The 26,492-nt window shown below is 59.5% G+C and overlaps 1 protein-coding gene across 5 annotated transcripts in view; it reads left to right on the top strand.

Annotated features, from left to right (window-relative positions):
• Positions 1–245: 245 nt before the first annotated feature.
• The window catches only part of KCNT1 (potassium sodium-activated channel subfamily T member 1), a 79,403-nt gene continuing 53,156 nt past the window's right edge, over positions 246–26,492 (top strand). For 3 of the 5 annotated variants that reach the window (XM_086323444.1, XM_086323441.1, XM_086323437.1), the window contains exons 1-2: positions 246–488; positions 12,320–12,478. In XM_086323444.1, the coding sequence (XP_086179570.1) occupies positions 376–488; positions 12,320–12,478 (272 nt within the window). In that variant the 5' untranslated portion in view covers positions 246–375. Of the gene's footprint in view, positions 489–12,253; positions 12,479–26,492 lie in introns of those variants that run through there. The other 2 variants (XM_086323434.1, XM_086323440.1) reach the window with 2 other exon arrangements.

The following is a 26,492-nucleotide window of genomic DNA, read 5'->3' as shown; positions in this document are numbered from 1 at the left end:
CCCCCTGGGAGCGCCTCCCACCGTGGAACCCTGCCCCCGGGGGGGTGGTCTTTGGGATTTTGGGGGTTTTTTAGCATTTGAAGAGCCTGTGCCCCGGATCTCAGGGGCTCAGGGTCTCAGGATTAGGCTGTTCGGCAGATGGGACGCGGAGGGACCACAGCCCCGTCCCTCGCGCGGTTCCCGGCATGGCCAGCAGGGGGCGCGCCCGCACCGGCGCCGAAACCATCCCTGGAACAGGATTTTTTTTTTTCCCCACCCCCACCGAAATCAGAGAAGTGTTTCAGGGCACAGCGCTGGGAGAGGGGTGGAGGGGAAGAAGTCTCCTGTCGCTCCCGGTGTGTCCCTTGCCTCCCAGTCGCAGCCGCCGCCAGCCCAATGCCGCTTCACGACGGGGTGCACAGGGGTCCAGGAGATGTCTACAGGGGGGTGCAAGGCGGGGGCCACACCAACCGGACCTTCGTGTTCGACGACGGCCAGTGCGCCCCCAGGTACGGTCTGCCGGGCCCCCCCACCGCCCATGCGGAGGGACCCCAGATGGAGTTCATGCCACCCTCCCAGGACCCCTCATCCTCAGAATCCCCACTTCCCTAGCCGCCTGCCCCTCTACCCCCATTCTTCCCCCCAACCTCCACCACCACGGTGAGCTTACGTCCCTACGGAGCCTGGGGAGCGTGGGGGAGAGGGCTGCCCCTCAAGGCCGGGTGGCAGCACGCTGGGCACTTACACTCAGATCACCAGCAGGTGCCCAGACTCTCTGTCTGTCTGCACCGTTGATGGAGGGTGGCCACAGCGTGGCCAGGCTTACATACATCTCCCAGGCACCGGGAGGCGCAGACGCTGCAGGCAGGAAGCTGGGATGCCCTCTGTGCCAGAGGGACCGGGCACTGTGCCGGCCTCCCAGCCCCCTCTCTGGTCTGGCCTGGGGAAGGAGCCTGTGGGACGGCCTGGCCCAGGCCAGCAAGGCTCTGGGGGGGAGTGGGGTTTCCCCGCTTCCCAGGGGCAGCTCCTCCTAGGAAGAGCCCCGTGTGGGGCGTGGGGCGTGGGGTGTGGGGTGTGGGGCGTGGGGTGTGGGGTGCAGGCAGGCTGTCAGACGAAGGGTAGGGGTGGGGTCTGGTCCCGTGGTGCTCGCCGGCCAGTCACTTCTCTGTCCACGTGTGAGGAGAGGGCTGACTAGCAGGGCCTTCCAGGTGGCCGGGAGGTGACCTTCCCTGTACATCCACGGTGCCACGTGGCCCCTGCTGACCAGCACCAAGGGCACAGCGCTGGCGGGGGCCCCGGAAGGGCAAAGCAGTGACCATCCCAAGGGGCTTTGCCCCAGGGCCCTTTCCTGGGACCCTCCCCCGACCCCACCAGCCCCCAGAGGGTCGGCACTCACAGGTACTCCTCACCCTCGGCCAGGAGCCAGACTCCAGGTCAGCCACAGCCACTGCCCAGCACGAGCCTCCCTAGCTCAGCAACACTCTGGCCTCTGGCCCCCACTCGGTCCGCCGTTCTAAGGCCAGAGAAGGGGTGGACACCTGGTTCAAGGCCAAGCCCTGTGGCCATTTTCTGTGGGACTCAGTTTCCCCACTTGTCAAGTAAGGAATGGAGCGGATGGTCTTGAAGGGAGGGCCGTGTCGGGAGCGGAGGCTTCTGGCCACATGTCCAGGGTCAGGGTGGTCCCTCGGCAGGGACAACACCAGCCTGGCACCTGTGGGGTCCTGGGGGCACAGCCTGAGGCCAGTGCTCTGAAAGCAGGCCGCCCGGTGAAGTCCTTGGGAAGCAAAATTAACCCCATGAAGTAGGCACAGTCTGGACCTCCCCTGGGTCGCTCTGAGGGTCAACCAGGTAACATCCATCAAGCTCAGAGTAGGTGACCCCGAGAGGGTCTTGCACCATCACGGTCTGACTTCCCCTCTGCCCATCTCCCTGCTTGGAAGGGTGTCACCCATCTTCCTGGTGACCAATGTCCCACTCCTCCCGCTGTCCTGGACGGCCTGCTCCAGACGAGGCGGGGGCTCTGTGTCCTGAGGTCTAGGCTGGGTGGGCTTAGTCCCCCGGATGCCTCCATCTCCCCCTGGACAGTGCCCTTCCCCTGGCCGGAGCTGGCCTCTGTCCCTGCAGGATTCCCAGTTGTGCTGCAGGCATCTGGGGTGGCTGCCAGGGCCGAGGGCACGTCAGGCAGGCCAGGTGGGGACCCCTGCAGGGAAGGTCAGGCCGGGTGAGGGGGAAACCTGGCTGGGCTTCAGTGGGGCCTGTGGCCAAGGCCAGCAGCTCAGGGAGACAGGCTTCAGCTCTGAGAGAGGAGGTGGGGGAGGGTGCAGGTGGGGAGTGGGGGGCATTCCACCCCCATCTGACCCCCGGCCCTGCCTGGTCCCCGGGCTGCCCCCAGGCTGTGAGGCCTGGTATGGGGGGTCCCAGGAGGACTCCAGGCCGCAGGCGTCTTGGCCCTGGTGCCTGGTTCCCTGTCTGAACCCCGGGGCCTCCCCTCTGTGCCCAGGGGTCCCCTGCCTCGGCTGTCCCCCGCGGTCCCTGGGCACTGTCCTTCCAGCCCTGCTCCATCCCCAGGTCCTGACATCTCTGCCCTGCAGGTGGGAGAGGGAGTGGCTAGGACACCCCCAGATGCCCCAGAGCTGGCTGGTGCCCGCCTCTTGCCAGCAGCCTTAGGGCGCTGCTTGTGTCCAGGTGCCGGTCTCTGTCACCTGTGTCCTTAATGCCCGGCTCTGCCCACCGTCCGTGTGGGTGTCCCAGCCTGTCTGAGAGTCTGACTAACCCTGAGTTACCCTGGCACGGCAGGGGTCAAGCCTTGTTAGCACAACTTCCCCTCTCCTTGGAGGGTTTCCTGACTGAACTCCCCCCAGGGCCAATGTGGGACCCTCTGGGCCCTGATGCAGAGGGCACGGATCCAGGGCTGGCATCCCGCCAGGGTCCATGTCTGGCTGGAGGTCCATATTAGGGAGGCGTGCCTGCAGGGCAGCCAGAAGTGGCCGAGATTCTGTGGGAAAAGGCCTGAGGTCCAACGCAGCCCTGTCCAGCCAGAGCCGGCTTCCTGGTGTAGGGGCTGGAGGGAACTCGGGGGTCTGCCTTAGGCCACAGCTCGGGTGGGCAGAGGTGAGTGAGACGGGGATGGGGGGGTGGTACCTGCACAGGACTCTGCTTGTGTCCAGGTGCGGCTGCGGGTGTCACCGTGTCCTCACGCCTGGCTCTGACCACTGTCCACGTGGGTGTCCCGGCCTGTCTGAAAGTGAAAGTCACTCAGTCGTGTCCGACTCTTTGTGAGTCCATGGACTATACACTCCATGGAAGTGTCCAGGCCAAAATACTGGAGTGGGTAGCCTTTCCCTTCTCCAGGGTATCTTCCCGACCCAGGAATCGAACCAGGGTCTCCTGCATTGCAGGCGGATTCTTTACCGACTGAGCTACCAGGGAGGCCCGTCTGAGAGTCTGACTAACCCTGAGTTACCCTGCGCGGCGGGAGTCCAGCCTTGTTAGCACAACTTCCCCTCTTCTCAGAGGGTCTCGTGACTGAACTGTGACCTCTCCCCTGAGGTTTCTTGTTCCATCTCCGCGGCCGTGGGGCTTTGCCGGCTGTTCCCGGGTGTGTGGAGTCTCTGGGTGGAGCCTGCAGGCAGTGTGGCCCAGGAGCAGCGCCTGATGACATGGGTGTTTTTAAAGGAGTTGTGGGGACTCTCCCAGGCTGTGTGCTCGGGTGGGCCAGCCACGTTTGCCAAAACCTCTTCCTCCTGCGGAGCCGGGGGATGGGCACGTCTGGCCCGTACCAGCTGCCAGCAAGTTCAAACTTGAGATAGAAGGCCCGCTCCGGACTGCGGTTTCTGGGAAGGCCTGTCCCAGGAGGTCTGCCCTGTGCTTTGGACTTCCCACGGAGGGGTGTGTTCCTAGGTTCCTCCTGCAGTCTCTCTGGCTGTGGTCAGCTTGTCCTTCATGGGCCAATGAGGCCCGGAAGCCACCCTGCGGTGCCAGCCTCGCGGGCCTGGATGCTGCCCGCATGTTGACAATGACGTGACCAGAAACCCCTCTCCTGCCTCCACCCCAAGACAGGCCCCGCCTGGGCCTTCAGCCGCCTTCACAGAGACCCGGATTCCGGGCCAGAGGCCGCTGCTGGACGCCTTTTGGCAGGTGTCTGATCTTGGGAAAAGCTCAGAGTCTCAAACCAGAGGAAGAGGCCCCGGCTGCCGGGTGAACGCAGAATTTAACCCCGTCTGGCAGACACAGGAGCCCCTAGGGTGTGGGGAGGGGGAGCCCCAACATGTTGGCAGGTTGGAGGAGAGGGGCAAGGAAGCCAGCAGGGATCAGATTCAAAGGGACTCGGGGCTCTAAGGAGAGGGCCCTGTGTTATGAGATGTCCTGTGTGGGCAGGGTGTCCCTATCTGGGCCCCAGCCCCCAGACGAGGCCCAGGCACCCCTGCAGGCCATGCCAGCCGTGGGGCCTAGGGCTCAGCAGGAACACAGCGGTGCCTTCTGCAGCCGTGGGAATGGGGAAGGCAGGGCAGCTTTCCACCTGCAGGTGGACCCCACCCACTCAGCCCAGGCCTGTCTGTGGTCCCCCCAACATCCGCCCCCACCAGCAGCCACCCTACATCCAGCCAGGGGACAGGCAGCCAGGTGGCGAGTGCTGGGCCTGTGATCTGGATGTGCACTCACTGCCTGGCCCCGAGGGGCCTGGGCACGCTGCGACCACTCAGGGGACTTGCAGCAGGGGCCCTCCACAGAGGCAGGCCCCAGTCCAGGTGGGCGGCCCGGGTGGGGTGGGCGCTGCAGTCCCCATGGCTTCTGCTTCCCCGTGTCCTGAGGGTGGGCCCGAGGCTTGGGGAACGCCAGGGAGCGGGGAGGTGATGGACATGCCCGAGGCCCCGTGTCTACAGGGATGCCAGGCCCCTCCTCATGTCCCCTGGGCTTGCTTGGCGCACGGGAGAAGCTACTAGGAGGAGTCTCTTTGGTGGATCCAGAGCTTGAACTCAGCTCAACGATGCGTTTTGAGCTTTCAACTTTGGATTCTGATATCCCTCAGAGTGGGTGGTGATTGGCCATCCTCAGCGTTGACTCGAAGCCCCCTCCCCTAGTGAGAGGGTGGATATTTCCCGGAGACTGCCCCCCCTCCCCCCACAACCACCACCAGCTGCTGGGCAGCTTGAGCAGCTCTGGCTTTTTAATTACAGGACAGAGGAAGCACTTAGCTTTTCTGTCGTGGTCAGCAGAGAGTGGCGGCGGCTTTCTGCTTCCCTGGGCACCGAGCCCAGTGCTTGACTGCCCTCCACCTCCCTGGTGGTGCTGCAGGGTCTGAGGACTCTCCTGGGTGCTGGGCAGTGTGAACGTGGGGTACACACACACGTGTGTGTGTGCACATGCACATTGTGTGTTCATCTGCACATCTGCGTGCACACACCGGTCCATGCACACCTCTGCACACGCACACATCCGCCATCCCTGTCGGTCGTGGCTCTCCAGGGTTGAAGGATGCATCTTAGAAGAAGGACCACATCCTTGAGCCAGTGGGGCATCCGTCAGTCACACTGTGGGTCGACCTGAGCATTCCAAGCCGTCTGGACTCCTGCCTACAGGAGCCTGGGTGGGAGGGACATTGTCCCAGGAGGTCATATGCCCCTCCTCCCCAGAGACCCACCCGGGGGCTGCGGCTCCAACCCAGTGACGTGTGAGGGAGGCAGGTGGTCTCTAGCTTTTCTCAGGTCCAATAAACTTGAGTCCCGCTCAGTATGTCTCCTGGTGCAGCACCAAGGATGAGGCGCAGGCCTGAATCCCCGCCCCGCCCCAGCTCCCTGGAACTGTCCCCATGCGGTGGGGACAGCCTACACACGTGGTGTGAGCCAGGCCTGCAGAGCGAGCCTGTCTCCCTGGGGTTCTCTTGGAGCAGACTGTGTTCACAGGGCGATATGTCTTCTGTCGCGAACGTCCGGGCCGTCCAAGGTGTCATCCTGAGGCGGGGTGGGGGCCCAGTGTCCCTGGGGTAGATGAAGGGTCCAGGGCGGAGGCTTGGAGTTGGAGTCCCCCTGGCCCTGTTACGGTACTCGCTGGTCTGTCTCCTGCTGGGGTCCAGCCCCGGTGGATCCAGGGAATTTGAAGCGGGGACGGCGTCGGCGAAGATCAGGAAACAATTGCTTAATTAAACGTTAATTAAGGATATAAAGAGTGGTTAAATAAGGATAGCTCAGTGAAGAAATTCAGTGGAGAAAAGAGGCTGAAATAAGGATAGCTCAGTGAGGAAATTCAGTGGAGAAAAGAGGCTGAATAATTCAGCCAGAAGGTGAGAGAAAGAACGACATGGGGAGACCAAGTTTCGGTGAACCAGGCCCGCACTTTATTTTCCAAAGTAGTTTTTATACCTTAAGTTATGCATAGAGGATAATGGGGGAAGGGGTAGAGTCATGCAGTAAGCCAGGCTTTCTTCCTGCAAACTTATCCTATGCAAAAGTTTAGGTGATTTGCATCATCTTCTGGCCCGGAGGCCTGTTAACATTTTAAGAAACTTATTTTTCTCTAAAGGTGATTACTCTAAAGTCAGGCGCCAGCCTCCAAAAAAGCATTGGACAAAGCTGCATTCCTGTAGGGCAAAGGTGAGGTGGGCTCAATCAAGAAAAGAATTAACTCAAGGGTCCACGGTTACACACACTGCCAGGGACACAGCAGGTAAGGGATATGGCGACCTGGCAGCAAACATTGGCCCAACAAGTGAAAATCCCTTCACCAATACGATTTCCAATCAATCTTTTAACTACTCAAAGGAATCTGTGTGTAGACAGTTTAGAACACCTCCTGCCTCTCACAGTTGGGAGGCTCTGAACAATCACATGTGGCCGGAAAAACCTATTCAGGCAGGCTAGAGGATTTCCAAAGGAGTTTGTAGGTTGAAACACTGTCAGGCCCAGGAACTTTATTAACTGGAGCTGTAAGTTAACTCTTTTTTTGGAGAGACGTAGTGGGAGACAGCCCCCCCACCCCAGCCGTAAAGTCAGAGGTGTAGGTGAGAGCACAAAGCAGAAAGTAGGCAGACTCTGGTTTTGGGGGTAGATGCTCGAGAATATCTAGGGGGACTCCTGAGGCTCGATCCCGCCTTTGCGTGTGCCGAGCCGCCTTCCTCATGACCTTTGCCAGGGGCGGAGCTCCTGCTCCCGGCAGTCTCCTAATGACCAGGAAGGCAGGAAGCCCTTCACGCGTGTAGAGCTGGACTTCTGTGGCGTCTCCTGAGTGGCCACCTCTCTGTCCTTGGCCTCCTCTTGCCCGTCTGTCTTTCCTGGGCGTCTTCCGGGCATCCGGGCACTGACCTGATTTCTGTTGCTGCTCTTCCCTGCCATTGTTGTTTCTTTGAACGGAAGTGTCTTGTTCCCACATAGCATGTATACATCTGTTCTGCTAAACGATAGGCCTTCTCCACCGCAGACATCCCTGCTGTGTTCTCTTCTGGTCTCCTCGGTTTGGGGCTGAAAAGTGGATTTTTTCTTATAGCTGATGGCTGGCCAGATGGCATCGCCCCTGAGGGTCTCTGGGCTCCGGGGCTGGGCCTGCCTGGATAGCTGAGTTCCTTCACTTCTCTGTGTCTCTGTTTCCCCATCAGCAAAATGAGGGGACGCCAACCCCACCACCCAGGACGCCGTGAGCATCCCATGAGTGGCCCTCGTTCCAACCCCAGCCCAAAGTGGCCGCTTCCCTCCCGAGATCGCCTTCCTCTCGTCCTGAATTCCCCTCCTCTGTGTCTTCTGTCGTGCCAAGCTCCAGCCGGTCCCTCTGCTGAGGCTATAAATTAGCCCTGACAGCTGGCAAGGCCCGCCCCTTCTCTGTTTTGCTCTCACACCCGTCCTGGCCGGTCTTGTGTATTTATTCTTCAGTGTAAATCTTGGAAACGGTTTGTCAGACTCGAAATGGCTGTGTGCTGATTGACTTTGCGCCCTCATCTGGGTAAGGGACCGTCGAGGGCTGGGAGCGCGACCTCCTCCCACCGTTAGCCGGTGCCGGGGAGCGGTGGGCGGCCTCTCCGAGCGACCCTGTAGGCCCAGGGAGAATGGGGCAGGAGCTCCCTCTCGTGATGCTGCGGCCGCCTCGTTGCTCCTGCCCTCGCTGCGTACCTTCGGCGCTCTCTGGTTTGGCGGCCTCGTTAGAAGCTCTCATTTGTTCTGATCGGTTTCAGTTGACTCTTGGGGTTTTGAAGCAAATGGGGATGCTGCTGCTGACGAGAGAAAGAGCCCCCGTCTTCCTCCTCTCACACCTCCCTTCGTCTCCCTCCTGGGTGGGCACCCAGGAGGCCCGTTGGGCCTGTTGCAGCGGACAGTCTTGTGTCCCCCTGGAGTGGGAATGCCCCCAGGATTCCACTGTTGGTTTTGCTGATCAAATTAAGAACGTTTCCCTCTATATCTAACTTTACTAACAGATTTGGGGTCTTAACAGATCCTTTTTCTGTAATTGCTCACAAAATCATATCGATTTTCCCCTTTAATTCCTTGGCGTTGTGAAGTACATCACACTTGGGTAAATCCTCCTGGATGCTGGCGGTATGGTGTCGTAATGCACTCCTGGATTCCACTTACTAACAGTTTACTTAGGATTTTTGCACTTAGAGCCTTCAGGGAGGTCTCCTCGTTTGTATCAATACCTTGTGTTGTCTGCACCTGACTTTGGTGATGGGATTGGGTCCGCTTAGGGAAATGAACAAAATCACTTCTGTTTCTTTCTGTACTTTGGCATGGTTTGGCTGAGGTGGCAAACTTAGGCAACCACCAGGGCCTGGTGCCTTTGGTGGGAGAAGGAGGTTTTTGACCACTTTACCCTCCTCAGTCGTGCTTAACTCCTTGACCAGCCGGGGTGGGGGAGGGGGATTTGGGAGGGGAAAGAAGTGGAAGTCCTGCCCCTCAGAGGGATGCGCCTTGGCCACCTGTGGGCAGTGTGTGTGTGCCAAGCTGCTTAAGTTGTGTCTGACTCTTTGTGACCCCGTGGACTGTAGCCCTCCAGGCTCCTCTGTGCATGGGATTCTCCAGGCAAGAATACTGGAGTGGGTTGCCATGCCCTCCGACAGGGGATCTTCCCAGCCCGGGGATCAAACCTGCGTCTCCTGTATCTCCTGCGTTGGTGGGCGGGTTCTTTACCACCACTATCCCCTGGAAAGCCCTGGTGGGAAACAGCAGGGCTCTGCCTCAGGTGCACCTGGCCTCCCCACCCCCACCTCCTGGGCCTCTTCCGCAGCGTGCAGTGCTGTGGCCCAGGCTGTCTGTCCCCTGGGGCCAAAGGGTCAGGGTGCCCGAGCTCATGTGCCCCAAACTGGGAGGTGACTTCCTGCTCTGTATATGCTGGGAGTGAGCTTCCTATCGCCTTGGCCTCCCTGGTCAGCATCCCAAAAGGCCCCCAAAGGGGCCTCCTGCTGAACTGGGGAGATGGGGATGGGGAGCTGGCCGTCCTAGGAACCTGACGCTTGGGGTCAGGGCCTTTGTCCACAGGAATTTGGCCAAACAACTGGCTCACCAGCCCCAAATTAAAAACTGACATGGATTACACACACTGACCACCTCAAACTTGCTGTCTCATTCCATCTCAGCCATCGCCTCATAACGGTAGAAGGCTTCAGAATATTCATTTACGAAAGAGGAAACTGAGGCTTAGAGGGGTCAGGTGACTTCCCTGGGGCCACCCACCATGGACTAAAGGGGCAGGACTGAGCCCTGCTCAGTCATCAGGACCCTGGGCAGCTTCCTGGGCCTGGCAGGTTCATGTCGAGGGGACTTGAGAGTCCCCCAAGGCCTTGTCTGGGAGGGGGGTGCTCTGCCCTGGCTCCGGGGGATGGGGGTCAGTGAGTCCTGCGATGAAGTTCCTCATCTTGTCCTGAGGGCAGTTGAGGGCCAGGGAAATGGATGCCTTCTTTATGCCATGGAAGCCTTGCGTTCTGTGTAGCCATCAGACAGAAAAGACACCGGGCGTGGTTTGGGGATCCTGGACTTCCTCCCCAGGTCCTCCGCCCCTCAGTCACTCTGTGAGGAGGAGAGGAAAGGGACGACGAGGAGGCACAGGTGGCCCGCCCTCGCCCCACCTGGACCATCCCAGCTGTGGTGGGGGCAGGCATGGGCGGGGACAGGACCCCCAAGTCCCACTTGCCTGGAAGCTCTCAGTGACACAAGCCTTCAGGCTTAGAGACAGGCCTTGAGCAGGCCCCTGGACACGGGGAGCAGCTGCCCGGCCATGTCCCTCCTACCAGGGGCACCGTTCCAGGAGCCCTGGGGCCTGGCCCTCGGCCAGCACAACAATCACTCAGGCTCGTGTGGGCTTTCGGCTCTGCTGGGGCAATGAGGCAGGACACTGCGAGGCCTATGGGGCGTCTGCTCCCCGCTGTGTGCTCCCTCCAGGCTCCGGTGTTCCGGCCACACCACGAGGGAGGAGGGGCCGCATTCCCGGTCACCCCCGGAGGAGAAGGGGTCAAAGGCAGCCATGCCCGGGGAGCTCTGGGGTTCTGCCATTGAAAGAGGCGGTCGGCAAGAAGGGGGCAAAAGCAAGAAAACACAAGCCCAACCTCCTGCCACATGGCTCCCCTGCCTGCCTGCGCCTCCCCACGGCCCCACCAGCTTGTGACTAAGGAAAAACATGCAGCCACGCTGATGCGATTAGGAAAATGTTGTTTTACAAACACTGCCAGATCCTCGGGGTTGACCCTGTGACCTGGAGAACAGCACACAGGCATGCTGGGTCCACAAGGCCACTCGCAGCCTGGGTCCGGGATGGCCCTTGAGCAGCTCCTGAAGCCGTGGGATGAGGGGCTGACGCCTGCCTGCTGCTTGTCCAGGGGTCGGGACGCGTGGGCGAGGGGCTCAGTGGGGTTCCCAGGGAATGTGCCTGCCCTTCCTGCCTTGAGGAGGGAGAGGAGGGGACCAGAGTGCCTGCCGCCAACCCCCCCCCACAACGTGGACCTCGTGCTCCAGGTGAGTGGCCTGGCCTCCCAGCCTCTCACACAGCTTGTCCATGAGTTTTCAGTTTGGGAATGAGTATGGTCAGTGGAGCACTGCACCTGCCCAGGGGCAGAGCCAGACTCCTCCCTCCAACTCCTGCCCCTTGGCAGGGACGGGCCTCACAGGGCAGAGAACCCACCACCCCGTGCCCTCCAGCTGGTCTGCCGTTGCGGAAGTGCCTCTGAAGGTCCCAAGAGGCCCAATCACGGGTCCACCACCAAAGGGTCCCAGCTGATATACTGCCCCCCCTCCGGGGGTCTTGACTCTTAGAAGAGCTGGGTGAGGGCTCAGCCCAGAGGGTGGAGGCTGCAGGGAGAGAATTCCACCTCCCCACCGCGGGCTGAGGGCACCACCAAGGGGTGGCCTGGGGCTGGGCTCACCTGGCGGGAGCTAGGGGTCTGCCCTAGCCTCCCACCTGCAGTGGTGGCCGCGCCTCCCCTGCCCGCCTGCGCCGTGGACGTAAGGTTCCCCAGGGCATTCAGTTAATGCTATGCAGCTGCCTTGCTGTGTGCAGCACCCACTGGGTGATGATGGGGCGTGGGGGCTGGCGAGCAAGCCTCTGCGTGGCGGGCAGAGAGGTCCTGCTGAGGTTGTCGCCCCAGGAGGTTAGGAACTGGGAGCTTTGGTGCTTGAGGGCGACCACAGCCAAAATTCACCTGGATGTGGGGTGGGGGCGGGAAGGGGCAGGTGCCCCAGGAGACAAATGGGCCCCAGAAGACTGCAGACCACCAAGGGCCCTCGCAGTTTACCTGGTCTGATCCCATTCCTCTGCTCTGTCCTACCAGGTAGGGACAGGGGCTTCTGGCCCCAGAGTCCTGGCGATACTGGGCAAAGGGCAGTTGGGGGCCCAGAGGGATCCTGCCGTCCCCACTGCCACCCCCTCCCAGGTTCTGATCCCACCTGAGCCTCTTGGCCCCATGGAGACCGCAGACAAGGGCCTCTTCTTAAGCCTCCTTGTCATACGCACCCCACCACCCCTGGCCCGAGCCCAGCAGCCTGAGGGTCTGGAAGTGGGGGTCTTTGACGGGGAGATGAGTGTTCTGGATCCTGAGGAAGGCTGAGTAGGCAGTCTATGTGGGGGTTGCCGGGAGGGCTTCCGTGGCCCTGGTGGAAGTCCAGGGGTGGGGTAAGTGCCCGCCTCTGATGTGGGCGGTGGTGAACCTCCCCCACACCCTGAAGGTGCTTTGCAGTGGGCTTCACAGCCCTGCAGGGGCAGAGGTGCCGTGGCCCGGGCTGTGCTGCACGGCCAGGCTCGTGGGGATGGGGGGCGCTGCGAGGGCAGGGCGGGCCGAGGGAGGCGGGGCCGTGCGGGCCAGGAGGGCCGGGGGCGCTGGGCGCGGGCGGGCGCGGGCGCGGGCTGAGGGGGCGCTGGCGTGTGCCCGCAGGCAGCCCGGCGCCGAGGACGGCGGCCGCGGGGACGGCGCGCGCCTGGACACCGCCGGCCTCAAGATGAGCGACCTGGACTCGGAGGTGCTGCCCTTGCCTCCGCGGTACCGCTTCCGGGACCTGCTGCTGGGCGACCAGTCCTTCCAGAACGACGACAGGTAGGGAGGGCGGGGGGTGGGGTCGGCGCGCGGAGCTGTCCGCGGTGCTGAAGGCCGCTGGTGCGCCCGCGACCCGCGCCCTTCAACTTTCCCGGGCTTCCGGGACCGGAGAAGTTTGGGTTGGGTGGGTGGGGGAGGTGGGAAGCATCTTCCTGGGAGGGTCCTGGAAGGTGGGACGGGATGCTCTGTGCTGGGCAGTCGCCCCAGAGACCGATTCTCAGGCTTCCCTCCCGGGGTCTGCCCACAGGCCCCCAGCCTCTCTCGCAGCTCTGCTGACTTTGGGCACAAGCCAGGGCCGGAAGCGCTCCGTCTTGGAGCCCCGCGGGCTGGCTGAGGACTGGCGTCCTCCAGACGCTGGCTCTGGTCATTTATTATTAATCGGGGGATATATGTCCTTCAAGCTCATGCCGTGGTCACTTACCAAGGTTGACAACATACCCTAGCCTCAGATTATCCTGGGGCGGGGTAGGGGGGAGGTAGCAAAAAGCAAAATAAACTTGAGTCTTTCGGCAAAGGACCAGCAAACTAAGCCCTTGGAAATAATTCATGTGCTGAGGGGGCTGGCAGGAAGCTGGGAGAAATGTTGCTTTTCTCTGCCTTTTCCTCAAATAGCTGTCTCAGTAAACACCCAGCACTTTAGCTCTGTCAGCCTCAAGGGAGGTGCTTCTATGCCTGCAGGGACTCACACTGGAGCCTGAGGGACTTCGGACGGAACCGCTTCCCTTGTAGTGTGTTGGGGGCAGTGGCCTGGTATCTGCGGGTCTTCTTCCCCACCCAGCCCTGAACCGGGGTCGTGAATCTGCAGTGTCCCCCTCACGGTGCAGTGATTCGAGTTAGCACACAAAGTCCATGAGGTTGAAAATTGTCAGGACAAAGATGGGGCTTTCAGAATAATCCATTGCTGAAACTGCAGCTGGGAGAGAAATCAGGCTTGTGAATGAGGCCAGGACGTAAGGACTATGCATGAGGCATGTGGAAAATGAGTTTGAAATCTGCTCTGCCTGCTGGCAACAGAACATCCTTCCAGACCTCAGATGGCATTCGCTTGCATTCCCTGGGTAGAATCGGGAGGAGAGCTGGAACCCAAGGACTTCACCCACTTAGACCAGTGGATGTGAGCCCAGCAGAGGGGCTTCTTAAGGCCATGTAGTTTTGTCTTGTCAGACTGAGTGCAGAAGTGATAGGTAAATCCACCCCAGGTGGATCACATGCCCAGGTGAAGAGTTCACTTAGCTCCCTGTGTGGGCAGAGGTGGAGGAGGGCAGGGCTGGGGGCTTCCCTAAGCTGAATGCAAGCTCAGCACCTTCCTGAGTCAGCACCAGCCCGTCCCTGCCTGCTCCACTGGGACTGTTATTTCTCTAAAACAGCAGCCCCGGAGGTTCTTTCCATGTCGGGCAGGAAACGACATCCATCTCCTGAGTGGGCCTGGGGCCTCCGAATGCTCCAGAAATGCCAGTGACTGCAGTTGACGTAATTGCAGTGACGCATCCCTCGGATTTCAGGAGTGGATGGCAGGTCCTCGCCTTCAGCCGAGGGTGGCTTGTGTCTGCCTGGAGGAAACTATCCCTGTCCCCTGGGACCTGGGAGGCTGGCACTGAGACCCCCACTGTGTTCTGGACCCTACAACTTGGGGGGTTTTTTAATCGTGATAAAATACACAAAACCTAAAATATAGAGTGAAGTTTGGTAACTTTATATCATCACCAGTATGTACTTCCAGAGCATTCCATCACCCCAGGGGGGAACCTGGTCCCCATGGGCAGTCCCACCCCCTGACTCCTGGCAAAACCCCAGTCTCCATCCTCCTTGGCCTTGTTCTCAGGGTGAAGTCCTCCTGTGCGCTGGGCCCAGGGACCTCCTGCTTGTGTGCACATGGTGTTTGGAGACCCGCTGTGTGTGCACATATATACACACGTCGTGTGTATGTGTGTGAACCCTGCATGGGAAAGACCCCTGTGGTCCCCGGGTGGGCATGGAGACCTTGCACTGGTGTCTGCAGGACTGGCTGGCCCTGGGGGTGTCACCGAGAAAGAGGGGGAGCATGGCCTCTGCCAGGCTGTTGGGGGAAGGGCCCCTTGCCCACCCCACAGAGGAGCACAGGGCCTGGGTGCAGTTGGCTGGCCCTTGCAACAGCCAGGGGGCCCACAGGAGGGGCAGGGGCTGCTGGTTTGCACAAGGTGATTCTGCTCCTGTTCCCCATGGGGGCTGGAGGGGGTTGAGGCATGGTGCTGTCCTCACCGAGTACCAGCCTTGAGGGGCAGGGGCGTGAGTCAGTGGGGGAACTGGAAGGGGCCAGTCCTCCGAGCAGACAGCTCAGGGAGCCCCCCCTCTCCTGGCCCCGGAGGAGTTTCTCTCTCTCAAACCTTTGCCCAAAGGCAGCTACGGGTCTTGCCTCTCATGAACCCCTTGTGCTCACAGGTCTCATGGGGGCAGGCAGTGCCGGAAACCAGCTTGGGGTTCCTGAGGGTCTTGAGATCACCTGAGCCCCCCATCTTGAAGACCACGTGTGTGGAGATCCCTCCCTCCCTCAGCTCCCTCTCCTGCTCGGTGCCTGTGGCCCCCACCCCCATCACTGGTCCCAGAGTGGAGGACCTGACCTGCGGGGGCCCCTGCAGGTGTGTGGAGAGGTGGTAAGGTGTGTCCTGGGTGGGGGAGAAGGGAGCAGGCACTGGGTCCGAGAGGCTGGAGGCCAAGAAGGCCAGCCTGTCTCTCCAGCTGGGCCAGGTGCACTCATCAGGTGCTGGGGGGCTCAGGCAGGCATCCATGTGCCCCAGGAACAGCCCCCCAGGGCACGGGGTGGGCCTAGGACAGGCTCCTGGGGCTGCAGGAGGAGGGTGAAGGCTGCAGGTGAGTCAGCACTGCCAGGGAGGTGGGGGGGGGGTACGCGTCGTGGGTCTGGGGAGGTGAGCTGTGCCCTCCCTGCACCACAGGCGGGGGCGCAGGGCAGGGTGCAGCAGGGCTCAGTGCAGGGCTCCCTGCCCCCCGGCATGCCCCTGGGTCCCTGCTGCCTGGCTCCTCTCCAGGCCCCACTCACTTGGCCCAGGGCAGCCTCTGCGGGCTGAGCGGGGGCGCTGCTGCCCGACTCCTGGCAGGCTGTGAGTGGGCGGGCAGGGCTGTGGGCTTCCTGTTCTCCAGGGGAATAAAGCCACAGCCGTGAGTCACCAGAGCCTCACACGCTGCGGCCTTGGCGGGGAGGAGGGGCTCAGCCCATGTGGGCGAAGGAGCTGCACCCCCGCGACCCCCCGCCTCTCCTGGTGGGGAGGGGCAACCAAGGAGGTGAGCAGAGCCAGGACTGGCACGCCTTCCGGGGGCAGCCAGGTTCCCAGGGGACCTTCCTCATGGCCTCTAAGCCAGATCTCAGGACTCCTGGGGAGCAGGGCTCTGGGCAGAAGGGCACCTGGACCCTCCAAGGCCTGGAGCTTGGGGCTCCCTGCCCTGTCCTGGGACAGCTCACTGCGCCTTCATCCCAGGAGCCAAGGGGCAGCTCCGGGTCCCCTCCTGAGCACCTGGGGCGCCTGGTCCTGAAGGCCGGACTCAGGGGTCTGAGGGCCTCCTGCGCAGCTCAGGGCCTGTAGGCCTGGCCAGGTGGCGCGCCTTCCCAGCCCGCCTGCCCCTGCCCCTGTCCCTCCTCCTCAGAGGGCTGACGACAGCCTGGCCTGGAAAGGGCAGCAGTGCAGAGATTGGAAAAGCGCTTTTCAGGCGGGGCTTGGGCCACTGGCAGCGTCCTGCCCCCTCCTGGTCTGTAACATGGACGCAAGGTACCAGCGCCCTCCCCCAGCTCAGGGACATGCCCTGTAGGGGGCAGGGGCCAAACAGGGCTGTCACACCGCAGGCTCATCTCCAGCAAGCGGCAGAATCCACAAAGGGCTGGGGTGGGCAGAACCGCAGCTGAGCTGGGGCGGCCGGGTGGGCTCCTGGCCTGCGTGCCGTCGCCAGCTGCCTGTCCAGCTGGGACCCGGCCTGGCCTACGGGGACCCCTCACCACCATGGGAGGCTCTGTCAGGGTCCACGCCCCCCTTGCTCCCAGACATCTAGTGGGGGACGGGCGGGGGTGTGCACCTCCCCCTGGGTGGGTGCCGGCCTCCTGCAAGGAGGTGAGGAGACCGGGCCTCAAGGGGTCAGAGCACTGCCTGGAAGGGCTGGCCCCGTGTTTCCCTAAGCTCCTCCGACAACAGCCTGACCGCCCCTGTGAGGTTGAGCAACACTCTGTTGTTTCACACAAGCCGAAGCATGCAAGAGACTGGCCCGCCCTGCGGGGAGCCTGGGGGAGACCTGCGGACCGACCCCCGCCCCATCCTGCAGGGGCCACCACTGGCAGCTGTGGCCCCCAGGCTGGCTGCAGGGAGGGGAAGGCGGGGCTCAGAGTTGGGGTCTCTGCGAGAGGGGCGCCCCCTCCGCCCCTCCCCCTCAGCTGAGCAGAAGTGGACCCGCAGCCTGGGTTCCGGGGGCGGGGTGCTGAGGGGCAAAGCCAGGCCCCTCCAGTAGAGGAAGGTCCTGCCAGGCCTCCGTGTGCTAAGTTGCTTCAGTCGTGTCTGACTCTCTGCAACCCCATGGACTGTAGCCCAGGCTCCTCTGTCCATGGGATTCTCCAGCAAGAATACTGAAGTGGGTTGCCATTTCCTTCTCTAGGGCATCTTCCTAACCCAGGAATTGAACCCACACCTCTTAATGTCTCGTGCATTGGCAGGTGGGTTCTTTACCACTAGCTGCCTGCCTGGGAAACCCCGTGCAGGGGAGTCAAGGTGGGGACGGGGGTCTCAAGGAGCAGCCTGCCCTCCGAGCCCTCACCTGCAGTTGCTAAAACAGCAGTCTCCGGCGGGGCTGTAGACTGCTGCGAGCCGGGCATGACCGGGGTAGGGGTGGGGGAACTTTAGAAGCAGCCTTGGGTGCCGAAGTGCAGGAGGGGCACCTTCGCCTGCACCATTCAGCTCTACCTGGGTCTGCCCCCCACCCCGTGTCCTGATCACCACCACATGTGTCCCGTCCTCCACTCCCACCTCCCCATCGTCCCTCCACCATCCCGCCTGTTTCCCTGCTCCAACTCAGCCCCAGCCTGCAGACAGGAACAGCCAGCCCCGCCCCCACCGCCCCGCTTTCTTTGGGAGGGAGCTCTGCCGGGTGCTCTGCTTCTCCAGGGTCCCCCAGCCCCTCCTTGGCTCTCTGAGACCCTCCAGGACAGTTAGCCGGGAGTCTGGGCTGGGCCGGCCGCGGGCTCCCCAAAGTCACACAGCTAGTTTCTGCACGGGCAGCTTTGGGAGGGGTTGGGGCACCGTCACCTGTCCTTCAGGGGTGCTCTGGGGACCCTGGGGTAGCCCCTGCCTTGAGGGCCTGGACAGGACCCCACCGGACCCCAGGTTCCTCAGGAGAGATGCAAGGGCTGGGCTTTGACAGGGGATCTGGTGAAGCCAAGGTCCACCTGCCCCCGGCTCTCCCCTCGCCCCAGATCCACGAGGTCCGCCTGGGGTCCCTGGGGTCCTTGAGCCTGGAAGACCCCTAAGACCCTTCCAAGCAGGCTTGTGTCAGAACCAGAGCCTTTCTGGGTGGTGCATTCCCCGGGGGTAGGTGCCTAGGGCAGTGCAGGGATTCAGGGACAGGCCCTGTGTTTAGGACAGCAGGTGGTGGACTCTGCCCAGGAGGCCAGGGTTGCGAGGCCCAGCGAGTCACAGCTGGGCACAGGCCAGCCCCTAGCCCAGCGCCTGGAACTAATTCAACTTGGTGTTCCAAGAGAGCACCCAGCTCCAGAGAGGAGGTGTGACCCCCACCCCAGTGGCTCCCTGGAGAGGGTGGGGGTGGGAGTGGCCTGGGAGCAGCAGGATTGAGGGGGTGCTGTGCTTAGTCGCTGAGTTATATCCAACTCTTTGTGACCCCATGGACTGTAGCCTGTCAGGCTCCTCTGTCCATGGGGATTCTCCAGGCAAGAAAATTGGAGTGGGCTGCCATTCTGTTCTCCAGGGGATCTTCTCAACCCAGGTCTCCTGAGTTGCAGGTGGATTCTTTACCATCTGAGTTGCAGGTGGATTCTTTACCATCTGAGTAAAGAATTCAGAGGGGAGGGACACCATTCTCTGCTGGCTCCTGCAGGGCCCAGGACCCTGAGGACCCGAGAGGGCAAGCACTTGTAGGGGTCTCACTGCTCGGGGGCAGGGACTGTTCAGGGAGGAGGTGGGGGCCATGAGGGACGATGTTGACCTCTGAGCATCCCGTGACCTGCCTGTGCAGCCTCTGGCCCCTGGGGTGGACGACTGGAGGGGTCACAGAGAGGAAGGGGAGGAGGGAGTCACTGCTGGGCCTGACCCGAGGTGAGGACCAGGGCCTGGGGCCCACAGTCCCTCTGGGCCTGAGCCTTGCACCAGGAGGGTGCTGTCACCATGCAGGGTGACCACCCCCATGCTGGCCAGGCTGAAGCAGGCTGGCACTGGAGCAGACCCAGCCACCCAGGGGCCCAGGGTTCTCCCTGCTCGGGGCTGAGCTCAGGCTCCTGGGGTTAAACTCCCTGAGCCTTCCTTGCACTCAGGTGTGATCAGGACGGAGTAAGGTGGGATCCCGGCCCCGCCCTGGCCTTGCCCTGCCCTGGCCACGGCCCTGTATCCATCGCAGACCCGAAGGCCTCGGAGGACACGGCTGGCCTGGGAAATGGCTGTGACCCAGGCTGGTAGGGCCAGGCAGGTTGGGGGTCCCCTGCCACCTTCAGCTCCATGCGGAACAGGACTGGCGGGTGCTAGCGGAGACATGTCCAGCACCCCAGAGTGTAGATCTAAAGCCAAAACCCCCACCTCCCCACCACAGCCCCTCCCCAGGCTAGAGCAGCCCTGGGTGTTCAGGCCCAAGGCCTGACCTGCTCCCTGCGTAAGTCGGTCACCCCTGGGGCGCCACTCCAGCTCCCTGGACAGCTGCCGCCCTCACAGCAGCCTCTCCAGCGGGCCCCCAACACTCCCAACTTCCCCCCACGCCCAGGCCTGAAATGCCTGTGCCCACTCAGGCCTTTCCCACCCGAGGCCAAGGGTCCTTCAACCATGAACAAACAGTGGCCAGGGTGCTGGGCGCATGGAGCTAGGAGCTGACCCTGGACACCACCAGGCTGCTCCCCGATGTCCCTGTCTCTCTGGGACTCACGTTTCCTCTGTGATTAGATCCAGGACAGGCCCGGGTGGTGCCGGGTCCTGACTGAGTCTGTGTGCTGTGTCCCAAGGCAGTATCCTGATTTTTCTGGCATTTTCCAGGTCTGGGGCTCGTTTGCTTGTATCCCCCCGACTCCACCGGGGAACTAGGGCCAGGTCTGACTCTGTGCCCCATTGCCACCTGGGGTCTGTGCCAGGGAGCAGGGTCCTGGGAGGTGGACGGGGGCAGCCGGGGCTCCCAGGACAGGTCACACTCCCCTGCTACCCTAACTCCCTCCCTGTAGGTGGGGGTGGGGAGCTTGGGTCACCCCCAGACTTGGGAGGCCAGGAGTGGGCAGGATAGGTAGGACGAGATGGAGGAGAAAGGAACAAGGGAGGGTGACGGGGAATGCACACACATGTGAGCAGCAGTGTGGTCATCTCACCCAGCCGTGGGCACTGAGGGCGTTCAGCAGGGCTCCTGGACCTGGGTCTCCACTTTTAAGACAGTCCCGCTCTTGGTGATCAGGGATTAAGAGAACATCAGTGAAGGTGTCAACAGTTCTGTGATGAGGTGGGGCCCAGCCTCCCCTTGCCCACGCCCCAGGGATCCTGGGGGAGAATCTTGAGATGGCAAATCAGGTGTCCCCAGGAGCCTTGTCCACATCCCACCCTCTGGCCGTGCACATCCCAGAGCATCTCTTTGCCTCTAAGCCTGCATCCTGGGCACGTGTGTGCACGGCTCAAAACTAAATTCCTGCCAATTAGTGCAAAGCAGGACACAGATGCCCAGTGAGAGGACAGCCAGCATCGCCCAGGGTCTTGGAAACCATGATCGGTTTCGGTCTCAAACTGCAGTTTATCAGACTCCTGATATGCTGCCCACCACGTGCCACTGCCGTGCACTCCGAGTAACAAAGGGAGGTGGGAGTGCCCAGGCTGCGGCTCAGGCAGCTCCAGCTGAGTGACAGACACCCCTACCCGGGCACCTCACCAGCGGACAGTTACTGCTCACAGTTCTGCAGCTGGAAGTCTGAGATCAGATGCCAACCTGGGGAGGTGGGGAGGGCGTTCCTGATGGGGCCTCTTCCTGTTGTGCAGATACCGTCCTGCCTGTCCTCATGAGAGACAGTGAACAAGTTCTCTCATGAGGGCACTAACCCCATCTCGGGCCCCACCTTCAGGACCTCATCTATTAATAACTCTCATCACCTCTGAATGCCATCTCTTTGGGGGTTGGGGCTTCAGTGTGAGTTTGTGGGGGGGACACATACACATTCCATCCACAACAGGCTTGGGGAACAAAGTGGACACTATGAAATAGATGGCCGGTACCCTCTCCAGGGGTTAAGGTGTGCCTCGATCTCAAATTCCTTAAGCCCTGGGGCATCCCAGGATCCCTGGAGGGAAAGCCTGCCTCTCTCGCCTCCCCGACACCCACGAGGTGCAGGCCCCTGGTGAGTGGAGGAAGATCCTGCAGGAAGAAGCCCAGCTCAAGGTCTCCAGCTGAGAGGCAGAATCTCAGGAGGGGGCCTGCAGTGCTTTGAATGGTGTCCCCCAAGTTCCTGTCCACTGGCACCTGGGAATGTGACCCTATTTGGAAATAGCATCTTTGCGGCTGTAATTAAGGTAAAGATCTTGAGATGGGATGATTTCAGATTTAGGGTGGGCCCTACATCCACTGACTGGTGTCCTTTTAAGAAGAGACACACACACACACACAGGAGAAGCTATGTGAGAACAGAGCAGAGACAGGTGACGGCCACAAGCCAGACCTCCAGGGGCCTCCAGGAGTTAGAGGAGGCAGGAAGCGCCCTCCCGTGGAGCCTCTGGAGGGAGCATGGCCCTGTGACACTGATTTCAGCCCAGTGATGCTGACTTTGGACCTCTGGGCTCCAGGACTGAGAACAAATTTCTGTGTTAAGTCCCTCAATCGTGGTCCCTTGTTCCAGCTGCCCCAAGATACACACACCAGGAAATCTCAGGCATTTGGGGGACTGTGAATGTCGAGGAGAAGTCACCTCGTTTTTCTCTAGGACAGAAAAGTACCACCTGCTGAGCAGTCTGGGGAAGCCTCTCCCACCCCCTACCCCAGCCCAGTGGCCAGGCCAGTCCCCAGGCCACTGTTAGGAAGGGAGACTCCCTTGGGAAGCACAGATCTCATGTGGCATTTATGGGGCATCTCCCGAGACCAGGGCTTCTCTGGTGGCTCAGACAGTAAAGAATCTGCCTGCAATGCAGGAGATGCAGGTTCGATCCCTGGGTTGGGAAGATCCTCTGGAGAAGGGAATGGCCACCCACTCCAGTATTCTTGCCTGGAGAGTCCCATGGATAGAGGACCTAGTAGGCTACAGTCCATGAGGTCACAAAGAGTCAGATAGGACTGAATGACGAACACTTCACTTTAACTTCTGAGACTCATGTTTGGGCTGGAGAGGGCAGCAGGAGAGGAAGCATCTTCCCTGAGAAGCCAGGGACCTCCAAGTGGTGCCTGTGAGGTGATCAGCGGGCTTGTGAACAGGGGAGAAGTCTCCCAGCTCTGGGTCTGCAGCCATGGCAGAGTCCAGGGAAGGGCAGCACATACCTGGCTTGGGGAGGACACTGCCCTGGTGGCCCCAACCTGACCTTCACAGCTGGTTTGCTCCATCCAGGAATATTGTGTTGCATCTGGTTATTAGGGTTCGCTAACTCCTTTTAATCCAGGATGGCTCCTACCAGGTATGCCCGCCTAGGTCCCCCACCCTAATCCCCAAGCCCATGAGGATGGTGAGATGTCTCCTTATTTGGAAGTAGGATCTTTACAGATAATTGATGAGCAGGTCATTAGGGTGGGCCCTAATCCAACCTGATCAGTGTCTATTTTAGTGTTTACTTTTGTTTATTTGGCTGCGCTGGGTCTGGGTTGTGGCACACAGGATCTTCTGTCTTCTGGTAGCATGTGGGGTATTTAGTTGCAGCACGTAAGGCCTAGTTCCCCGACCAGGGATTGAACCCAGGGCCCCTGCATTGGGAGTTCAGCGTCTTAGCCACTGGACCACCAGAGAAGGTCCAACTGATGTCCTTTTTAAAAAGGGAAATTTGGAGACAGACGTGGAAAGATCCTGCCTCATGGCCTCAGAAGCAGGCCCTGCTTAACACCTTGATCTCAGCCTCCAGAACTGGGAGAGAATGAATTTCTGCTGTTCACACCATCCAGACTGCGCCACACAGCCCTAGGAAGCTCATGCTGTAGTCCAGTCGCTCACTGACTCTTTGTGACACCATGGACTGCAGCACACCAGGCCTCCCTGTCCTTCACTATCTCCCAGAGTTTGCTCAAATTCATGTCCATTGAGTTGGTGATGCCATCCAACCTTCTCATCCTCTGCCACCCCCTTCTCTCCTTTTCCTTCAGTCTTTCCCAGCATCAGGATCTTTTCCAATGAGTCAGCTCTTCGCATCAGGTAGCCAGAGTATTGGAGCTTCACCATCAGTCCTTCCAATGAATATTCAGGGTTGATTTCCTTGAGGATTGACTGGTTTGATCTCCTTGCTGTCCAAGGGACTCTCAAGAGTCTTCTCCAGCACCACAATTGGAAAGCATCAATTCTTTGGCCCTCAGCCTTCTGTATGGTCCAACTCACACATCCATACATGACTTCTGGAAAAACCATAGCTTTCACTATACAGGCCTTTGTCAGGAAAGTGATGTCTCTGCTTTTTAACATGCTGTCTAGGTTTGTCATAGCTTTCCTTCCAACGAGCAAGCGTCTTTTAATTTCATGGCTGCAGCCACCGTCCATAGTGATTTGGGAGCCCCCCCCCAAAAAAAATAAAATCTGTCACTGCTTTTACTTTTTCCGCATCTGTTTGCCATGAAGTGATGGGACTGGATGCCATGACCTTAGTTTTCTGAATGCTGAGTTTTAAGCCAGCCTTTCACTCTCCTTTTTCACCCTCATTAAGAGGCTCTTTAGTTCCTCTTCACCTTCTGCCATTAGAGTGGTATCATCTGCGTATCTGAGGTTGTTGATATTTCTCCTGGAAGCTCATACCCATGGCAATTTTGCATTATAAGTAAGGTTACTGATCAGTCGGCTGAGGTAATGAACAGGAGGGTGGGCCCTTTCTAAGCACAGTGGGCCTTTGAGAGTAGGGTGTTTTCTCTGGCCAGAAGTGGAAAAAAAGATTTGAGGCCTAGGAGTATCTGAGCCACAATTGCCAGCTTTAAAGATGGAGAGGCCAAGGGATGCAGGAAGACTTTAGGAGCTGAGCCACCAACAGACAACAGGAAAACGGAAACTCAGTCCTACAACCACCAGGAAATCAATCCCACCAACTGGATGAGCCTGAAGGTGGACTTCCCCCAGGGCTCAAGGTGGAAGGCCAGCCTTGCTGATGCTGGTTTCAGGCACATGGAACCCTAAGCAGGACACCAAGCTAAGCCATGCCCAGCCTTCTAATGGATGGCGAAAGATAACAGATGTGTTGCTTTAAGCTGCGAAGTTGGTGGTGATTTGTCGCACAGCACAAGTGGCTGATGCGCCAGGCCTCCCGCCCTGCAGAAGGTTCTGCTGTCTATGTGTCTGGCTGCCTCTCCTAGTATTTCTCATAAACTGGATGTTGGTTCTGAAGGCCTGGTGGATGGAACTCGGATGTTTCAGGCAAAAGGTTTAAGTGCCACTGTGGTCCCCACGTTGCCATGTCCTGGTTGTCCCTCCGTTAGAGATGGCCAGATGGACACTGGCTAGTGATGACAGCCCAGCCCTTGCACTGAGTAGTTAGGCACAGTGATCCGTCAACATGTGACCAGGCACTCCCCCTCTACCTTGCAGCTGAGGAGGGCAACCCCCCGGGACAGCCTCCCTGAGCCCCACATTCCATGGAGGCTTGGCCAAGCTCCTTTCCTGTTCTGCTCCACCCTCCTTGAGTATAAGCCACATGCTTCTTTAACTGGTGGTTTCACTTTCACTTTTCACTTTCATGCATTGGAGAAGGAAATGGCAGCCCACTCCAGTGTTCTTGCCTGGAGAATCCCAGGGATGGGGGAGCCTGGTGGGCTGCCGTCTATGGGATCGCACAGGGTCGGACACGACTGAAGTGACTTAGCATAGCATTTCCTGCATCAATGGGAGCCGGTTGTAAGCCCTGAAACATAATTCCTGCTGAAAAAAGCAGGAAAACATGCTCAATCCTTTCCCTTTAATTACTAGTTTTCAAAGTGTATTATAGTAGCTTCACAGGATGACAGCTGAGGGTGTTTTTTCTGGATTCTTCCTTCTGGGTGTGACCTTTGAGTTTCTTAAGTGACAAGAGGGGCTTTGAAAATATGCTGAAAGGCAATGGCACCCCACTCCAGTACTCTTGCCTGGAAAATCCCATGGACGGAGGAACCTGGTAGGCTGCAGTCCATGGGGTTGCTAAGAGTCGGACACGACTGAGTGACTTCACTTTCACTTTTCACTTTCATGCACTGGAGAAGGCAATGGCAACCCACTCCAGTGTTCTTGCCTGGAGAATCCCAGGGATGGTGGAGCCTGGTGGGCTGCCATCTATGGGGTCACACAGAGTCGGACACGACTGAAGCGATGCAGCAGCAGCAGCAGCAAGGATCTTAAAAAAAAAAGTACTTACCTTAGAAGAAAGAGATTAACATTTTAAAGTTATTACTTATTTGTTTTATTTACTTTTGGCTGTATTGGGTCTTGGTTGCTGCACATGGGCTTTCTCGAATTGCAGCGGCGGGGGCTACTCTTCACCGCGGTGGCCTTTCTTGCTGCAGAGCACAGGCTCAGTAATTGCGGTGCACAGGCTTGGTTGCTCCACGGCGTGTGGAATCTCCCTGGACCAGGGATTGAACCCGTGTCCTCTGCATTGGCAGTTGGAGTCCCAACCCGTGGACTCTGAACCCATGGAAGTCCAAAGTTAAGAATCTTGAAAAAAAAAAAAAGAATCTTGAGATGAGGCGGTAATCCTGGGTCACCTGGGGAACGCTGTGGGGTCACAGGGCTTTTCAGAAGAGGGAGGAGGAAGGCCAGAGTCAGAGAGGGAGACGGAAGGATGAGGCAGGGGCCAGAGCCACGTGAGGACGGGGCCCCAGAGAGGGGACGCCGGGGCCTCTGGAAGCTGGAAAAGACACAGAAGCATCTCCCCAAAGTCTCCAAAGGGAACCAGCCCCTGCCCGCGTGTAAACTTTAGGACCCAGAATTCCAGAACTGTTGAAGACGACAAGTTTCAAACCACTGTATTTGTAGTACTTGTTACAGAAGCAAGAGGAGACCCACACACCGTGTGCTCATCTTCCTTCTGTTTTGGTTTGGTTTTGGGTTTCTGGCTGTGAGGCGTGTGGGACCCTAGCTCCTCAACCAGGGATCGAGCCCACACCCTCGGCACTGGAAAGCAAAGTCTTCACCACTGGACTGCCAGGGGAGTCCCATCTTCGTCCCATCTAATATTCAGTTGTCCCTTCTTGGGCTAGTGGGAGCCCATCCAACTGGATTTTGTACTTCTTTTTTTCACAATTTTTTAAAAATTGTGTAAAACACATATGCTTCACAAGAGAAGCCATCGCAATGAGAAGCCTGTGCATTTCAACTAGAGAGTGCAGAGAAAGCCTGTGCACATCGACAGACCCAGCAAGCCAAAAGTAAATAAATAAAAAACACACATGATGTAAAATTCACCACCTTAATCATTTTTGAGTGTACAGTCTGTGATAGAATAGTCTTTCTAGATTTTTTGAATCAAAGTATAGTTGATTTAGGGATTCCCTGGTGGCTCAGTGGTAAAGAATCTACCTGCCAACAGAGAAGATGTGGGTTCGATCCCTGGGTGGGGAAGATCCCCCTAGAGGAGGGCATGGCAACCCACTCCAGTATTCTTGCCTGGAGAATCCCATGGACAGAGAAGCCTGGCGGGCTACAGTCCATGCGGTCATG

Source organism: Bos grunniens, chromosome 11, assembly GCF_055505025.1.
Source record: "Bos grunniens cultivar Pamir isolate PY7600 chromosome 11, Bosgru_T2T1.0, whole genome shotgun sequence".
In the NCBI taxonomy this organism is placed as follows: Eukaryota; Metazoa; Chordata; class Mammalia; order Artiodactyla; family Bovidae; genus Bos; species Bos grunniens.
Note: the sequence above shows the minus strand (reverse complement) of the source record. Positions and strands in the feature narration are given on the sequence as shown.